Source organism: Epargyreus clarus, unplaced genomic scaffold (genome assembly GCF_041222505.1).
Source record: "Epargyreus clarus isolate Ecla_fem2 unplaced genomic scaffold, WU_Ecla_fem_2.2 ptg000033l, whole genome shotgun sequence".
Lineage (NCBI taxonomy): Eukaryota > Metazoa > Arthropoda > Insecta > Lepidoptera > Hesperiidae > Epargyreus > Epargyreus clarus.
Genome location: NW_027332238.1, coordinates 2,055,177 through 2,068,903, shown reverse-complemented (window position 1 = coordinate 2,068,903; position 13,727 = coordinate 2,055,177). Strand labels below are relative to the sequence as shown.

The 13,727-nt window shown below is 39.4% G+C and overlaps 1 protein-coding gene and 1 long non-coding RNA gene across 4 annotated transcripts in view; both read left to right on the top strand.

Moving 5' to 3' along the window:
- LOC140755407 (uncharacterized) overlaps positions 1-13,727 on the top strand; it is a 56,592-nt gene that overhangs the window by 25,440 nt on the left and 17,425 nt on the right. The window lies entirely within an intron of this gene.
- Positions 1-13,727, top strand: part of ApepP (Aminopeptidase P) — a 34,674-nt gene that overhangs the window by 3,522 nt on the left and 17,425 nt on the right. Inside the window, exons 1-4 of one of the 3 annotated variants that reach the window (XM_073090594.1) lie at positions 8,840-8,985; positions 10,308-10,363; positions 12,252-12,352; positions 13,017-13,185. In XM_073090594.1, the coding sequence (XP_072946695.1) occupies positions 8,927-8,985; positions 10,308-10,363; positions 12,252-12,352; positions 13,017-13,185 (385 nt within the window). In that variant the 5' untranslated portion in view covers positions 8,840-8,926. Of the gene's footprint in view, positions 1-8,839; positions 8,986-10,307; positions 10,364-12,251; positions 12,353-13,016; positions 13,186-13,493; positions 13,577-13,727 lie in introns of those variants that run through there. The other 2 variants (XM_073090595.1, XM_073090596.1) reach the window with 2 other exon arrangements.

Genomic DNA, 13,727 nt, shown 5'->3' with positions numbered 1-13,727 from the left:
AACTGAAAATTCGTACTTTCCTTGGAATGACAGATTGGAATCGATCTTAGATTGCCAGCTCTAGTTCCCGTGGGATTTCCGGGATAAAAACTATCCTATGTCCTTTCTTGGGTCTCAGACTATCTTTGTACAAAATTTCATTAAAATCGGTTCAGTGGTTTAGGCGTGAAGAAGAGGCAACCAGACAGACAGAGTTACTTTTGGATTTATAATATTATAGTAAGGAAGTAAGGTTGAAGAAATTTTCAAATATAGATTTATTTAAGGAAAAGATAGTTTGATTATTAACAATGGGCGTAAAATATGATAACAATCAGAAAGTGTTCCGTCATGAAATGTTGAATACAGTAGTAATATTATATTTTGACAAAAAAAAAACGAAATTTCACAAAAACATCGAGGCAATAATTGTTAAAGATTGATTATTAATAATGAGCGTTAGCCTATCGATGGACACAATACATGTTTCACCACTGGCCACGGTATTTTTCAAAACAGCAAAAAAGTTCAATGCCCTTTTTGATTTTTTTTATTCGTCTTATCCACTGATCTGAAAGGGCGAAGTAGGTTTATTTGTTTATGTAACATAGTTTTAATTTAAGTAGGAAAATTAATTTAAAATGGGTGTAAGGCTTAGCGCACACTACGATTAAATGCAAGCGGAATAGAAATAGCTGAAAACGCAACACCCACTGCAATTGGCTGTCGACTTAATTTTAGGTTAAGGCGAAAAACCACGCTAAAATCGTTTTCTGGACGATCCTGATGAGGAGAATGGGACAATTATTAAAAACATGTATTGTCATCGGTTATTGATAAGTGTTCAAAATTTTAAATTAATCGGACCGTTCGAAGTGGGTAAACATCGAGTTCAAAGATTCCTATACATACATACAGGTCAAGCTAATAAAAGCGTGGTAAAAACGCGCTTAAAAAACCGCGAACGAAATGTAACATTTTATGTTTTTACCACGCTTTTATTAGCTTGGGTTATATCTATCTATGTATGTATGTATGTAACGGAATAATTGAACTCGATTATAACCCCCTTTGAACGCTTCGATTAATTTAAAATTTTGAACAATTATCAAGAACCGATGACAATACACGATTTTAATAATTTTATCCCATTCTCCTCATCAGGATCGTCAGGAATCAGGATTAACGATTTTCCTTGTGCGATTTTAGCATGGTTTTTAGTTTTTAATCTATAATAATTATTTAAATCAGTCACTGTAAATGTCACTAATGCGTGCACTTGTACAGAAAGCAAGGTGTTACTTTTTTGCGGTTTCAGACGCGTGCATTAAATCGTTGTGCGTGCTAAGCCTAACGCTGTTTGTCCACCGACCACCGATACCGTGCCGATACCGATAATTAATGACGACGCCGAAGTAGCGTACATACATTTACTATAGCAGCTTGTCCACCGAACGTCCGTCACCCGAGCACCGTCATCCCGACCGCCGATATTCCGAGCACCGAGTTTTTGACGGGCCGATGCGCCGGCAATGTAAAACACATTGGAACTTGTCCATACACAGCCGTCACACGAGTGACAGCTGGAACAAAATAAACCGCCGATATCGGTCGCAGTGGACAAACTATCGCCGTCACGACATAATTAAAATCGACCCGAAATAACCTCGTTCTCGGCTCGGTGACGGTGCAGTGGACAAACAGCCTAATTGTAAAGTCTTAAATTATGTGACATGTTGTGACATGGGCTGGATCGTGTCACAATTTATCTCGCATGTAATTACGTTGTAAATGAAATTGAAATTTTCGTTTGTAATATCAAAATAACCACATTTTTTTAGCTCTTAAGCGTTGGCATGTGAAAATATAAAACTGTTTTTTATCTCCATTTGTGCGTATAAAAAGTATTCTTCTGAACTAAGCCGAGGTTGTAGGAGCAATAATACTTTTTACATAGAAAATTAAATCGATTGAACATTGGAAAATAGAGTTTTGTTTTGAGGGTCGCCCACTGTTTTTACGTTAGTTCGGAGAACTGTTGAATGTTTGTGCTAATTTACCTTTAAACCAGTACACAGTAGCGGTGCACTGGTGTTATAACAGAAATAGGTGTGGCGGTGGTGCCTCTAGAATCAGATGATGGATTCTGCCACATTTTAAAAGGCCATGGAATTGTATGACGGGGCGTCCATTAATTACATAAGGCATTTAGGGGGTAGGGGGTCGACCCAAATGTCATCTAATCTTACTTTGCACATGGGTCTCGAAAAATATCGCATTTTTTTTCACAAGGAACAAAATAAAATTGCAAGAAAACGTGATAAATTACATAAATCATGTAATGTAAGAACAAATATAAGCAATCTTAAATGCCAGACTTAACTATTATTAAATAAATATGTATATTAAATTATTTTTCCCTTCAAAATCAATCCAACTCATCTGACAACAGAAACGACACTTGAAACATACTTGAAAAATATTAGGGGTAGGGGGAGGGGGTTAATCCAAATGTTACGAAATCTCACCCTTGGGGAAGGGGGTGTCGGTAAATCATTGAAAATGTCTCGCGTAATTAATGGATCCCCCCTATATCGACACTAAAAATGTCTCTCGTAATAAATGGATGCCCCCTATATCGAGAGAGTTTTCTGGTATATGAACATAAAATAGAAAATTATTGACGTTTAAAATAGTAAATTGTTCAAAAATATTCTAATATCATGTATTTTCTAATCGCATAGTTATGTATTTTTAATAACACTTTTTCATTTTGACGTTGTAAAATAAAAAGTTCGTCGCGGTTCGATACCAAATTGTATTTACGAGGTCATCCATATTACAATCCAAAGTGTGCCATGATGTGACATGTCAAATGACGTCACATGTTATGTTATTAAAAATATTTTTAGTAAATTGAGTTTCGAGCGAAAGTTTGACATGCTTTGTGACGTAACATGTTCTTTAAAATATTTTAACAAATATAATGCTAATTCAAAGTGTGACATGTAACATGTTGTTGTTGACATGTAACATAAAACCTTTGTTATGAATATAAAATTTTGCAAATGTGACGGCATAAAAATGATGTCACAAATGGATAGGAGTAAAAAAAATCTTGGTGACGTAATATGGATGACTTATTAAAAATGTTAGAAGAGCAATGTAACATATTGTATTTATCAGTTTTTTTTAAGAAAAATGAATATAAGACTTTGAAAAATGATAATTTGTTTTATTGCCCTTTTCTTTATAGTGTTTTTGGCGGGTGGTATGTATTGGCTGCAAACCTTTTTGTCCCACTGATTGCGCGGGATCCCGTTTTATTCACGCCCGGGATTAATTATGCGGGATCCTGGTGTCTCTGTATTGCATACCTTCACTGTAATCCTTTTTAGGGTTCCGTACCCAAACGGCAAAAACGGAACCCTATTACTAAGACTCCGCTGTCTGTCCGTCTGTCACAGGGCTATATCTCCGGAACCGTAATAGATAGACACATGAATTTTTTACAGAGGATGCATAACGGTGGCCGCTATAACAACAAATACTAAAAATAAAATAAAGTTGAATATTAAAGGGGGTCTCCATACAACAAACTGGTATTTTTTGGCATAATTCGATCTAACTGTTAAACCGTACTAGGAAGACTGTTGAAATTTTTACAATCCTTTTACTGGTATATAATAAATACAAATAAGAAACATAAAACATATTTTAATATAGTTATTTTAATTTTATTATTAATGTTGTACGTTGTTTATGTATCATTCATCATCACCCCAACGCCATATATTTTTGTGTTATACAACTAAGTAAAATACGTGCAACATTCCACCAGATGATTGGGTGTGGCTAAGCGTAGGCCGGAATGGCGCCGTGCGGTACAAATGGGTGTGAGACCTTTGAAAAAACTCGCATAAAAATCTTGAAAATAAACGCCAGAAAAGAAAGGTGCAACCGAGACCAACATATGTTTATACATATAATAGCTCTGGCCAGTTCTATTGTGAACAGACAGACAGAAAATAACAAAATGAATAAAAATAAGTAAAACATAATTAACATTTGGTGGTAAGCCTCGTGTGCGAGTTCGACTCATACTTGGCGAATTATTAATTAAGTTCCACTGCTGGGTCTCGCCCAAGAGTTTTCAGTGTCTTTTAATATGTACTCTAGATTTTATAAAAAAGTTAAAAAATCATTAATCATATAAGTGGCAAACGAGCTTGTGGTATTGATGGTAAGGCCTTTGCCTTATGGACATCTGTAATCAACTTCTAATAAAATACGCCAGGAACGACGTGGTAAAGCGCGACCTCACGGACGTTCTTACCGCGAACGTGTAAGATGTGGAATGAGCTTCCTCCTGAGGTATTCCCGGAGCGATATGACATGGGGCTCTTCAATAAAGGTGCAAACCAGCTCTTATACAAAGCCGGCGATGCATTTGCGACTCCTCTGGTGTTGCAATAGTCCATAGGCGGCGTTCACTACGTTCCATTAGGTAGCACGTCTGCCTAATCGTTAGGTTAAACAATAAAAAAATAAAACCTTAAGATCGAGACGGTCGAGGAGTTCGTGGTGGACCATGTTCTTATTTAAAGGGGTTCGCGCCCCTACACGATCGACCACCTGGGGGGCGCCCGCTCCCGCGGGAACTCCCTGGACTGGCGACCTCCGACCATCAGGGGACCGACCGTCCGCTCGGTAACGACGCATAAGTACCGAATCACCCACTTAACAGTGGGATGATGTATATATTTTCATTATTTTATAATGTTTTAAATAAAATTTTATTATTATGAATAATTGTTATAAATCCAGGGGTCATTCGACCACCTGAGAATCTGCCCGGGCAAAGACCTCCTCGAGACCCGAATTTCCTGCCCACCGCCCTTATGTTGACATTGCCGCAATATATGTGCGCCCGGGGGGTAAGACGTCCCAGCGATAGATAGATAGATAAAATAGGAGTGGATTCCTACCTGAGGTAGGCCATGCGCTGCTGTTGTTGAACCCGTGAAGTTGAAACAACTCTGTATAAATGTCTCATTTACAGAACCCTTTGAATAACACACTGCAATTATAAGACAAATTAATATGATACCCCAGATCATAGAACCCTCTATGGTTCGACTCTGGCGGCACCACCGTCACATCTATTTCTTTTAAAACAGCAGTGTTAGCCCTGCTATATTCTATTTTGAAGGGTGCAGTAAGGGAGTTTTACTTTTCCGTTCCAACTTCGTTCTACCTGAGGTAGGTCATATGATTTGCTACCCCTGAGGGCTGAGTTGAAACTCTCTCCCTTACGACAGAACAGCGTCGCTTAACACTACCGTTATATGGCAGAAATACGTGTCATTTATATAAATAAACGAGCTTTTGCCCGCGGCTTCGCTCGCGTTACGAAGTATTATTTTCATCCCCTATTTTATCCCCTTGGGGGTAGAATTGATCAAAATCCTTTCTTAGCGGATGCCTACGTTATAACATCTACCTGCATGCCAAATTTCAGCCCGATCCGTCCAGTGGTTTGGGCTGTGCGTTGATAGATCACTACGTCAGTCAGTTACCCTTGAGTTTAATATATTTAGAAGCTAGGAGTTTCTTGAGGTCAGCGCTTCTACGCCGTGTGTCAGGTAAATTAGATACATTTCCTACGATATAATGTAGGTATAACCCTTTTACAAGATACTAAAGGTTAATCATTTAACCTTTTCCCATTTTCGCGTCATTAGACCGTGGAAAATGTCGGCTAGTTTAATATTTATATATATAATCTATAGAGATTTAGATAGACCACCAGGGGGGGTTTTAGTGCGGTAAAAATCCCACATAAGTATAGACTTATGTGGGATTTTTACAGCACTAAAACCCCCCCGGTGGACGTCCTCAGCGCTTGATGAGAACTCCGGGATCTCCGACAGAACAACCGGAGTCGGCTAAGCGCGATGCACCTAAAGCTCTGCCCTGGGGAGAGCAACTTACGCTTCTCCCGCACACCTGGTGTTTATGACGGTGTGCGGCCACACACCGCCGTCCTTCCCGGGGTTGCTTGCTGGACGGTTCGAGCTCCCACTCTTGCCGACCGCTACCCCGGAAGCCCCCTTTTAGTCGCTCTTACGACAGGCAATACCGTATCCTTATTCACGTTCCGGGACTACAGGGACAGTTTCTATTAGACCAAATTTTCGCTATTAGGACAACTAACGCCATCTATGAACGATATTTTAACTATTCTAGAACGTGACACTATGCTGGTCCAGAATGCAAGGTATTAAAAATTGAATTGACATCAATTTAGTTCAAGTTTCTCTTATTCCGTGGGCGATATAGAGTTCATCATCTAGTAGAAAAGACGGTATGGTCTTGAGTGTGGTAAGAGAGACATACTTATCCGAGGCGTTCCAGCTTAGTCCTCAGGACTATCAACCTGTGGCGACTTTCCGCTACTCGTCAAGAGATGGCGCTACGCGTTTCTGAATCACGTTATCGAAGTTTTTTCAACATCTTGCATATATACAAGTTCCGAACTGAGATTGTTGGAGCAAGGTCGCTCCCCGGGTATGAACAGAAATAGGTCCTTTTTATATTTTACGTTTTTGAAGGTGTAGGGTAGAAAGGTTTGTGGTTCGATTCCGGCGGCACCACCGCCACACCTATTTCTACCTTATCACAGTAGTGTTAGGCGCTGCTGTGTTCCGGTTTGATGGGTGTGGTTAGGGAGACACTTTTCCGAGGCGTTCCACCTTGGTCCTCAGGGGTTGCGGCGCAATCGAATATCTAATCCTATCTGGGGTTGATTATAGATGTCCGTGGGCGGCAGTGGCCACTTACCATCAGGTGGACTGCATGCTCTTCTGCTACGCCTATATTATAAAAAAATACTTTTAATGTATACGCATTAAAATGGGTCCTTTACAACCACAGACCTGTTTACAAATTAAATTATTAGAGTTCCGTACAACAAAGGTAGAAAAGATTACCGTTTTATTATGAAGCCTTTGCTGTCCGTCTGTCACAGGCTCTATTTTGAAATTCTTACAGAGTAAGTATTACGTATTATGGTCGCTTTTAACCTATTTTTATTATATAGTTGTGAGAGTCAATTCTGTCCAATATTTGATACTGTGGTTACGTAACGAACATTGTTTTCTAATATTAAACGCTAGTGATGTACCTGTGATATATGTGATATTAATGTTTACGAATACAGTATTCGAAAGAGCATAATTTTGTATTTACGTTTTTTGAGTAATTTTTGATGTTTATGGGCAGGAGTGAACACTTACCATAAGGTGGATAATTGCTGTGTGAATAATTGCTCGCTATAGTTTTATAAATTAAACTTTATGATAAGTAATTATTATAAAAATTAACAAAAAATACAATCGACTTCTACGAGTATGTCACTACAAAGTAAAAAATAATTGAAATAATTGTTTTAGTACATATTTCTGAAGTCGACGCTCAATATATTTCGTTGGATAACTGCGTAAACAGGTTGTCCAATATGAGCAATATGTACATATAAGTATCACTAACGCTTATATTATTATAATATACAATAAATAAAAATACTTATTGAAAAAACTTACAAGCGCTCTAGTCGCCCCTACGATTTTTGAAAGTTTCCCTCGCGTTCTCGGGTCTGCCATCATCAGACATTGATTTCCTTATAATGGGACCACCTTGGACACATCTTCTTTCCAACAAAAAAAAATCATCAAAATCGGTTCATAAATGACGAAGTTATCCTCGAACGAACATAAGAAAATATATATATACAGTCGAATTGAGAAACCCCCTTTTTTGAAGTCGGTTAAAAACTTAAAACGCCTCTGTTTTAAAATAACACAATTTAGATGAAACCAACGACACCTCATATGTTAAAACGAGCTTTTGCCTTCCGTTTCGCTCGCGTTACGAAGTAATATTTTCATCCCCTATTTTATCCCCTTGGGGGTAGAATTGATCAAAATCCTTTTTTAGCGGATGCCTACGTCATAACAAGTACCTGCATGCCAAATTTCAGCCCGATCCGTCCAGTGGTTTGGGTTACATATATCACCTTTGAGTTATATATATTTAGATACGTTAAGCCGTTTTGGCTATATAGATTGCTAAGGAATGAGACATACGTACACGTTGGAAAATTATCCTCTTTAGTCGGTTAAAAAATAGGTCATGTATTTTGTGTCCAAAAAACTCGAAAAGTAGTCAATGGAAATTAGAAAATTTTACAAATGCGTCATCTTGGAAACTGATACTAGCTTAGTTCTCAGGGCCAGCAGGCCTGTTGCCGAATTCAGGTAGGAAAATAGTCTTATCTGGTGTTGTTTACAGATGTCCATGGGCGGCAGTATCCACTTACTATCAGGTAGGCTGCATGCTCGTCTGCTATTCCTAAATTATAAAAAAATGGCTCATCATCATCATCATCATCATCAACCCATTACTGTCCCACTGCTGGGCACGGGTCTCCTCTCAGAATGAGAAGGATTAGGCCATAGTCCACCGCGCTGGACAAGTGCGTATTGGTAGACTTCACATACCTTTTTTTAAGATTTTTTATAAATCTCTCAGGTATGCAGGTTTCCTCACGATGTTTTCCTTCACCGTTTAAGCAAGTGATAATTAATTTCTAATACGCACATAAATTTGAAAATCAGAGGTGCGTGCCCTGGGATTTGAACCTCGGACCCCTCGATCGAGAGGCCGCGTTTCTTAACCACTAGTCTATCACTGCTGCCAAAAAATGGCTACCACCTTTAAAATACAATATAATGTATGCAAACGCTGACATCACTATTGCATGCAAATTTTACTTCGCTTGTGGATCTCTTTTGAACAGAGTCTATTCAAAAGTTTCGTTTTATAGAGAGCTATAGTGACGAATAAAATATGCATTGATAGTTACAATTTAAAAAATAAAATAAATATGTGGTCGAGTTACTTTGTGTGTGTGTGTAAAATACAAATGTATATTCTGTTATGTATGTAAGTATATATGTGTGCGTTTTCTATTATCTAATAGGTATGTGTATTTAACACTAACATTACAATTGAACCAATTGTTTGTTTAAGCGCCCTAATCTCAAAATTTATGAGTCTGATTTAAAAATGTAATCCTTTTGAATACGACAGATCATTTATTTAAAAAGATTTATATCTATAACCAGCTGACCTGGCAAACGTTGTGTTGCCATATAAATAAAAAAATGTTAACGGTGAACAACCGTTATCACTTAGGGGTATGAAAAATAGATAGTAGCCGATTGTCAAACCTACTGAATATGCATATAAAATTTGGTGGAATCGGTAAAGCCGTTTCGGTGGAGTACGGTAACTAACATTGTGACACGAGAATTTTGTAATGGTGCTTCGGTACCGGCGAACAAGCTTGACCTCTCTGTAGGAATTACACAATTAAAATGGTTTCTTGATTTTCCGTTGGAAATGAGTAGAGTGGGGCGAGTAGGATAATGAAGAGAGAGTGTTAAGGACAAATTAATCGCTAAAGTTACCAGTTTCTCTAGCTATAGTAGCTAATGCTTTATTAATTAATAGTTTTTGCCCGCGGCTTCGCCCGCGTTTAAAAGAAAATAATATGAAATACTAACATACATACAACTGAAAATTCGTACCTTTATTGGAATGAGAGTGGCGAAAATTGGTCGAACCAACTCTGAAACCTTCGTGGGCTCATGGACAACAACTTTGCTAAAGATCACTTGATGAAATACATAGTTTACGATTCAATCCTTACTATTATCGATTAAAATAATCGATTTTTTTGATCCAAAAGATCGATTCTCCGATTAATCGATGTTAGATCGCCATCCCTAGTTCCCTTTGGATTTCCGGGATAAAAACTATCCTATGTCCTTTCTCGGGTCTCAGACTATATTTGTACAAAATTTCATTAAAATCAGTTCAGTGGTTTAGGCGTGAAGAAGAGACAACCAGACAGACAGACAGACAGACAGACAAACAGAGTTACTTTCGGATTTATAATATTAGTAAGGAGTAAGGATAAGGATATGTAAAAATGATGGCATTAAAAAAGAGAATAATTATTATTAAAAAAAAAGACAAACCCGCTGAGTTTCTTACCGGATCTTCTCAGTAGAGGTCGCGTTCCGATCCGGTAGTAGTTTAAGAAATATATTGTACCTGACAATTTGTAAGTGCCGTCGTTGGCCTATACAAAATAAATATATATTTCATTTCATTTCAGTGCTCGGCCAGAATATATTGATCTTCGGTATTAAAGTTTTAATTTTATTAAGATGGTTGATCACATATATTTTTCTTTTCAGATCAATTCTAACGTATGGTGGTAACGTTGAACAGATGAGCGGAGAGACACAGACAGGTAATCTCAAGTTTTAAGTTAGCCCAAACGTGGAATCCAGTGGTTAGTTTATGCAAGTCACAAATAGTACATAGTACGGTGCGTAAGGATACTGTTAGTGTTGTGTGTCGTGATATGGAACCTAGAAAAGAAAACCGAACTTGACGTAGGGTAGATAGATTAATCTACCACTAGTACTTGTCAACGGTTTCTCCCCGCCGCAGTTTCGCCGTGACCACGATCCATGCAACTGGGTCGAAATATCGGCAATAAAGAAATTTAAAAATGCATATCGTGAATACCCGTCACATAATAAAAGGTAATCTCAATTCCATTGATGGAACTAAAATATAATTAAAATAATAATCAGTAAATTCAGACGATAAAAATTAATATACACGTGTATAATTGAAAACAATGGTCCATATCATATATACCTTAGAATATTTGTTTATATAATACTAGCTGACCCGGCAAACTTTGTGTTGCCATATAAATAAAAAAATGTTAAAGGTGAACAACCCTTATCACTTACGGGTTTTAAAAATAGATAGAATATTTGAAACTGCGATGGTAGCGAAGTCTGTCGAATCCAATGTGACACATTCCAAAACCAACAACTACTTACGAATTAAAAATTAATTAAAAAAAACCTTTATATCACGGCGTGCGTAAATTGACGTTTTACGCACGCTTCCGCCATTTCCGACCCCGTAATATAAAATTTTATACAACACGCGGACGAAAAATGTTTTTCTGACTCGTGTGATTGCAGTCCTCGCCTGCGGCTCGGCCTGCAAACTCACACTTGTCAGAAAAAAATTTTTCGTCCTCGTATTGTAATGTACTATTTCCCACGGACTAAATTGTGAATCTAAACCATTCTCAAGTCCCCTTGAACACACACAACAAATTTCAGCAAAATCAGTCCAGTGGTTTAGGAGGAGTTCAGTGACATACACACGCACATAAGAAATATGTATATAAAGAGAGGAGTAGCATACTAGCATTCAGCCCAACTGATGGTAAGCAGCTACTGCCGCCTATGGACATCTGTAATAAATAAATGTGGGTGCTCATAAAATAAACCACTATTTTTCGGTATTTTTCTCTTTACCTATTGAATCGTAATAAGTAGACAGTTAAATATTTTACGATACATTTACTTTCATAAGCCGAAAATAAAAAATAAATGAAAATTAGGTCGTTTGGGAATTCGACTCGCACTTTGCCAATTTTTTAATTATTAAATCCAGTAGTAGCATAAGAAAAAAAAACTAATTTTCGTTTTTTGTTTGCAGATATGTTTTTGCACGACTCATGATGCGAAGCATCAGAGAGTGCTTTACGATCGAAAAAATTTTTTTCGCTTCATTTTGGCGGCTATTTTTATTATTATAGCCTTGATAGTTCACGGAATCAAGATATTTTGCATACTATTGTCGAGATAATTTAATGGAGATTAATTCCATACTTTTTAAAAATTGATTTACTGCAATAGAATTGGAAAAAAACACCAAAATAGGTCAAAAAAATTTCCTGTCCGTCATGTGTGAAACCTGAAAACACTGTAACTTGTGAAAAAATCCATCATTAGAGCTAATTTTTTTTTTAAATTCTAATCGACGATTGTAGGTCACTGAATGCGAATGATTAATTAATTCAGTGTCGTTTAATTGCAATTAATAAAAAACGAAAACTACAAGACTGTATATCTATAGATATTATGTACATTTATTCCACCAGGGGCGCTTGTGCAGTACCTTCTTCCTACTACAGCTGTTTTTTCGGCAATTAATTTTGAACGACTTAAGTGTTTTTTTTTTTATATTTCATAATTAAATGAGCATTATGAGTCGTGCACTTTTGGATTTTCCAAACTTTTTTTTTATTCTTTGTTTGTTTGTAGGCAACATGTCCGCACAGCGTTTGAAAGCGCTTCGGTCGCTGATGGCCAGTCAGCCAACACCCTTAGCTGCGTACATCATACCTACAGCGGATGCCCATAATGTGAGATCAACTTATATTTGTTGGGGTGTGGTAAGGAAGACATACTATTCCGAGGCACAGTAGAAATATGGACAGCATGGAAACTCCCTACAAAACGTTCGAAACGGCACACTCATACAAACAAGCGCATCTACGAGGCCCCTAAGCGGTTCTCGCAGTGCTTCAGTATCGAGTGTCGCATCAAAATGAGTGGTCATGTTGCTATTTGTTATTGCTTGGTATATGGCTGTTTAAATCCATATTTGTACTGTGTCCGAGGTCTTCCAGCTTGGCCTTCAGAGGTAGCGGCGTATTTGAGGCCGACCTCAGGTAAGAATCTAATCTTATCCGGGAATTACTATAGATACGGTAGTAGCCACTTAATATCAGGTGGACTGCATGATCGTCTGCTACTCCAATATTATATCGTCATCAACCCATTACTGTCCCACTGCTGAGCACTGGCACTGGCATTCTGAGAGGAGCCTCAGAATGCGAAAAATTAGGCCATAGTCCACCGCGCTGGACATGTGCGTATTGGTAAACTACACACACCTTTGAGCATTTTTTGTTGGTAGAACCCTTTGTGGTTCGACTCCGGCGGTACCACCGCCACACCTTTTTCTACCTATTAACAGTAGTGTCAAGCGCTGCTACGAGTAATTCCCATTCCATATTTCCTCAGTCGGAGTACATAGCAGCGGCGGACGCGCGTCGAGCCTGGTTGTCAGGCTTCACGGGGTCAGCGGGCACCGCGCTGGTGAGCTCCCGAGCGCTGATGTGGACGGACGGGCGGTACTACACGCAGTTCGCGCGGCAGACCGACGCCGCGGTGTGGACGCTCATGAGGCAGTGTGAGTGCCCCGTGCCGGGGGTCAGGGGGTCAGGGGGTCAGCCGGCACCGCGCTGATGTGGACGGACTGGCGGTACTACACGCAGTTTGCGCAGCAGACCGACGCCGCGGTGTGGACGCTCATGAGGCAGTGTGAGTGCCCCGTGCTGGGGGCAGGGGTCAGGGGGTCAGCCGGCACCGCGCTGATGTGGACGGACGGGCGGTACTACACGCAGTTCGCGCGGCAGACCGACGCCGCGGTGTGGACGCTCATGAGGCAGTGTGAGTGCCCCGTGCTGGGGGTCAGGGGGTCAGGGGGTCAGCCGGCACCGCGCTGATGTGGACGGACGGGCGGTACTACACGCAGTTCGCGCGGCAGACCGACGCCGCGGTGTGGACGCTCATGAGGCAGTGTGAGTGCCCCGTGCTGGGGGTCAGGGGGTCGGGGGAACATCATGGTTGCAAGATGGTAGCCTAGGAGGAATGAGAGGTTAGTCTAGGGGATGGAATCAGCCTGGTGAAGGTGGGGTCAGCTCGGACATCGCTGGGGGAGTGTAGGTCAGA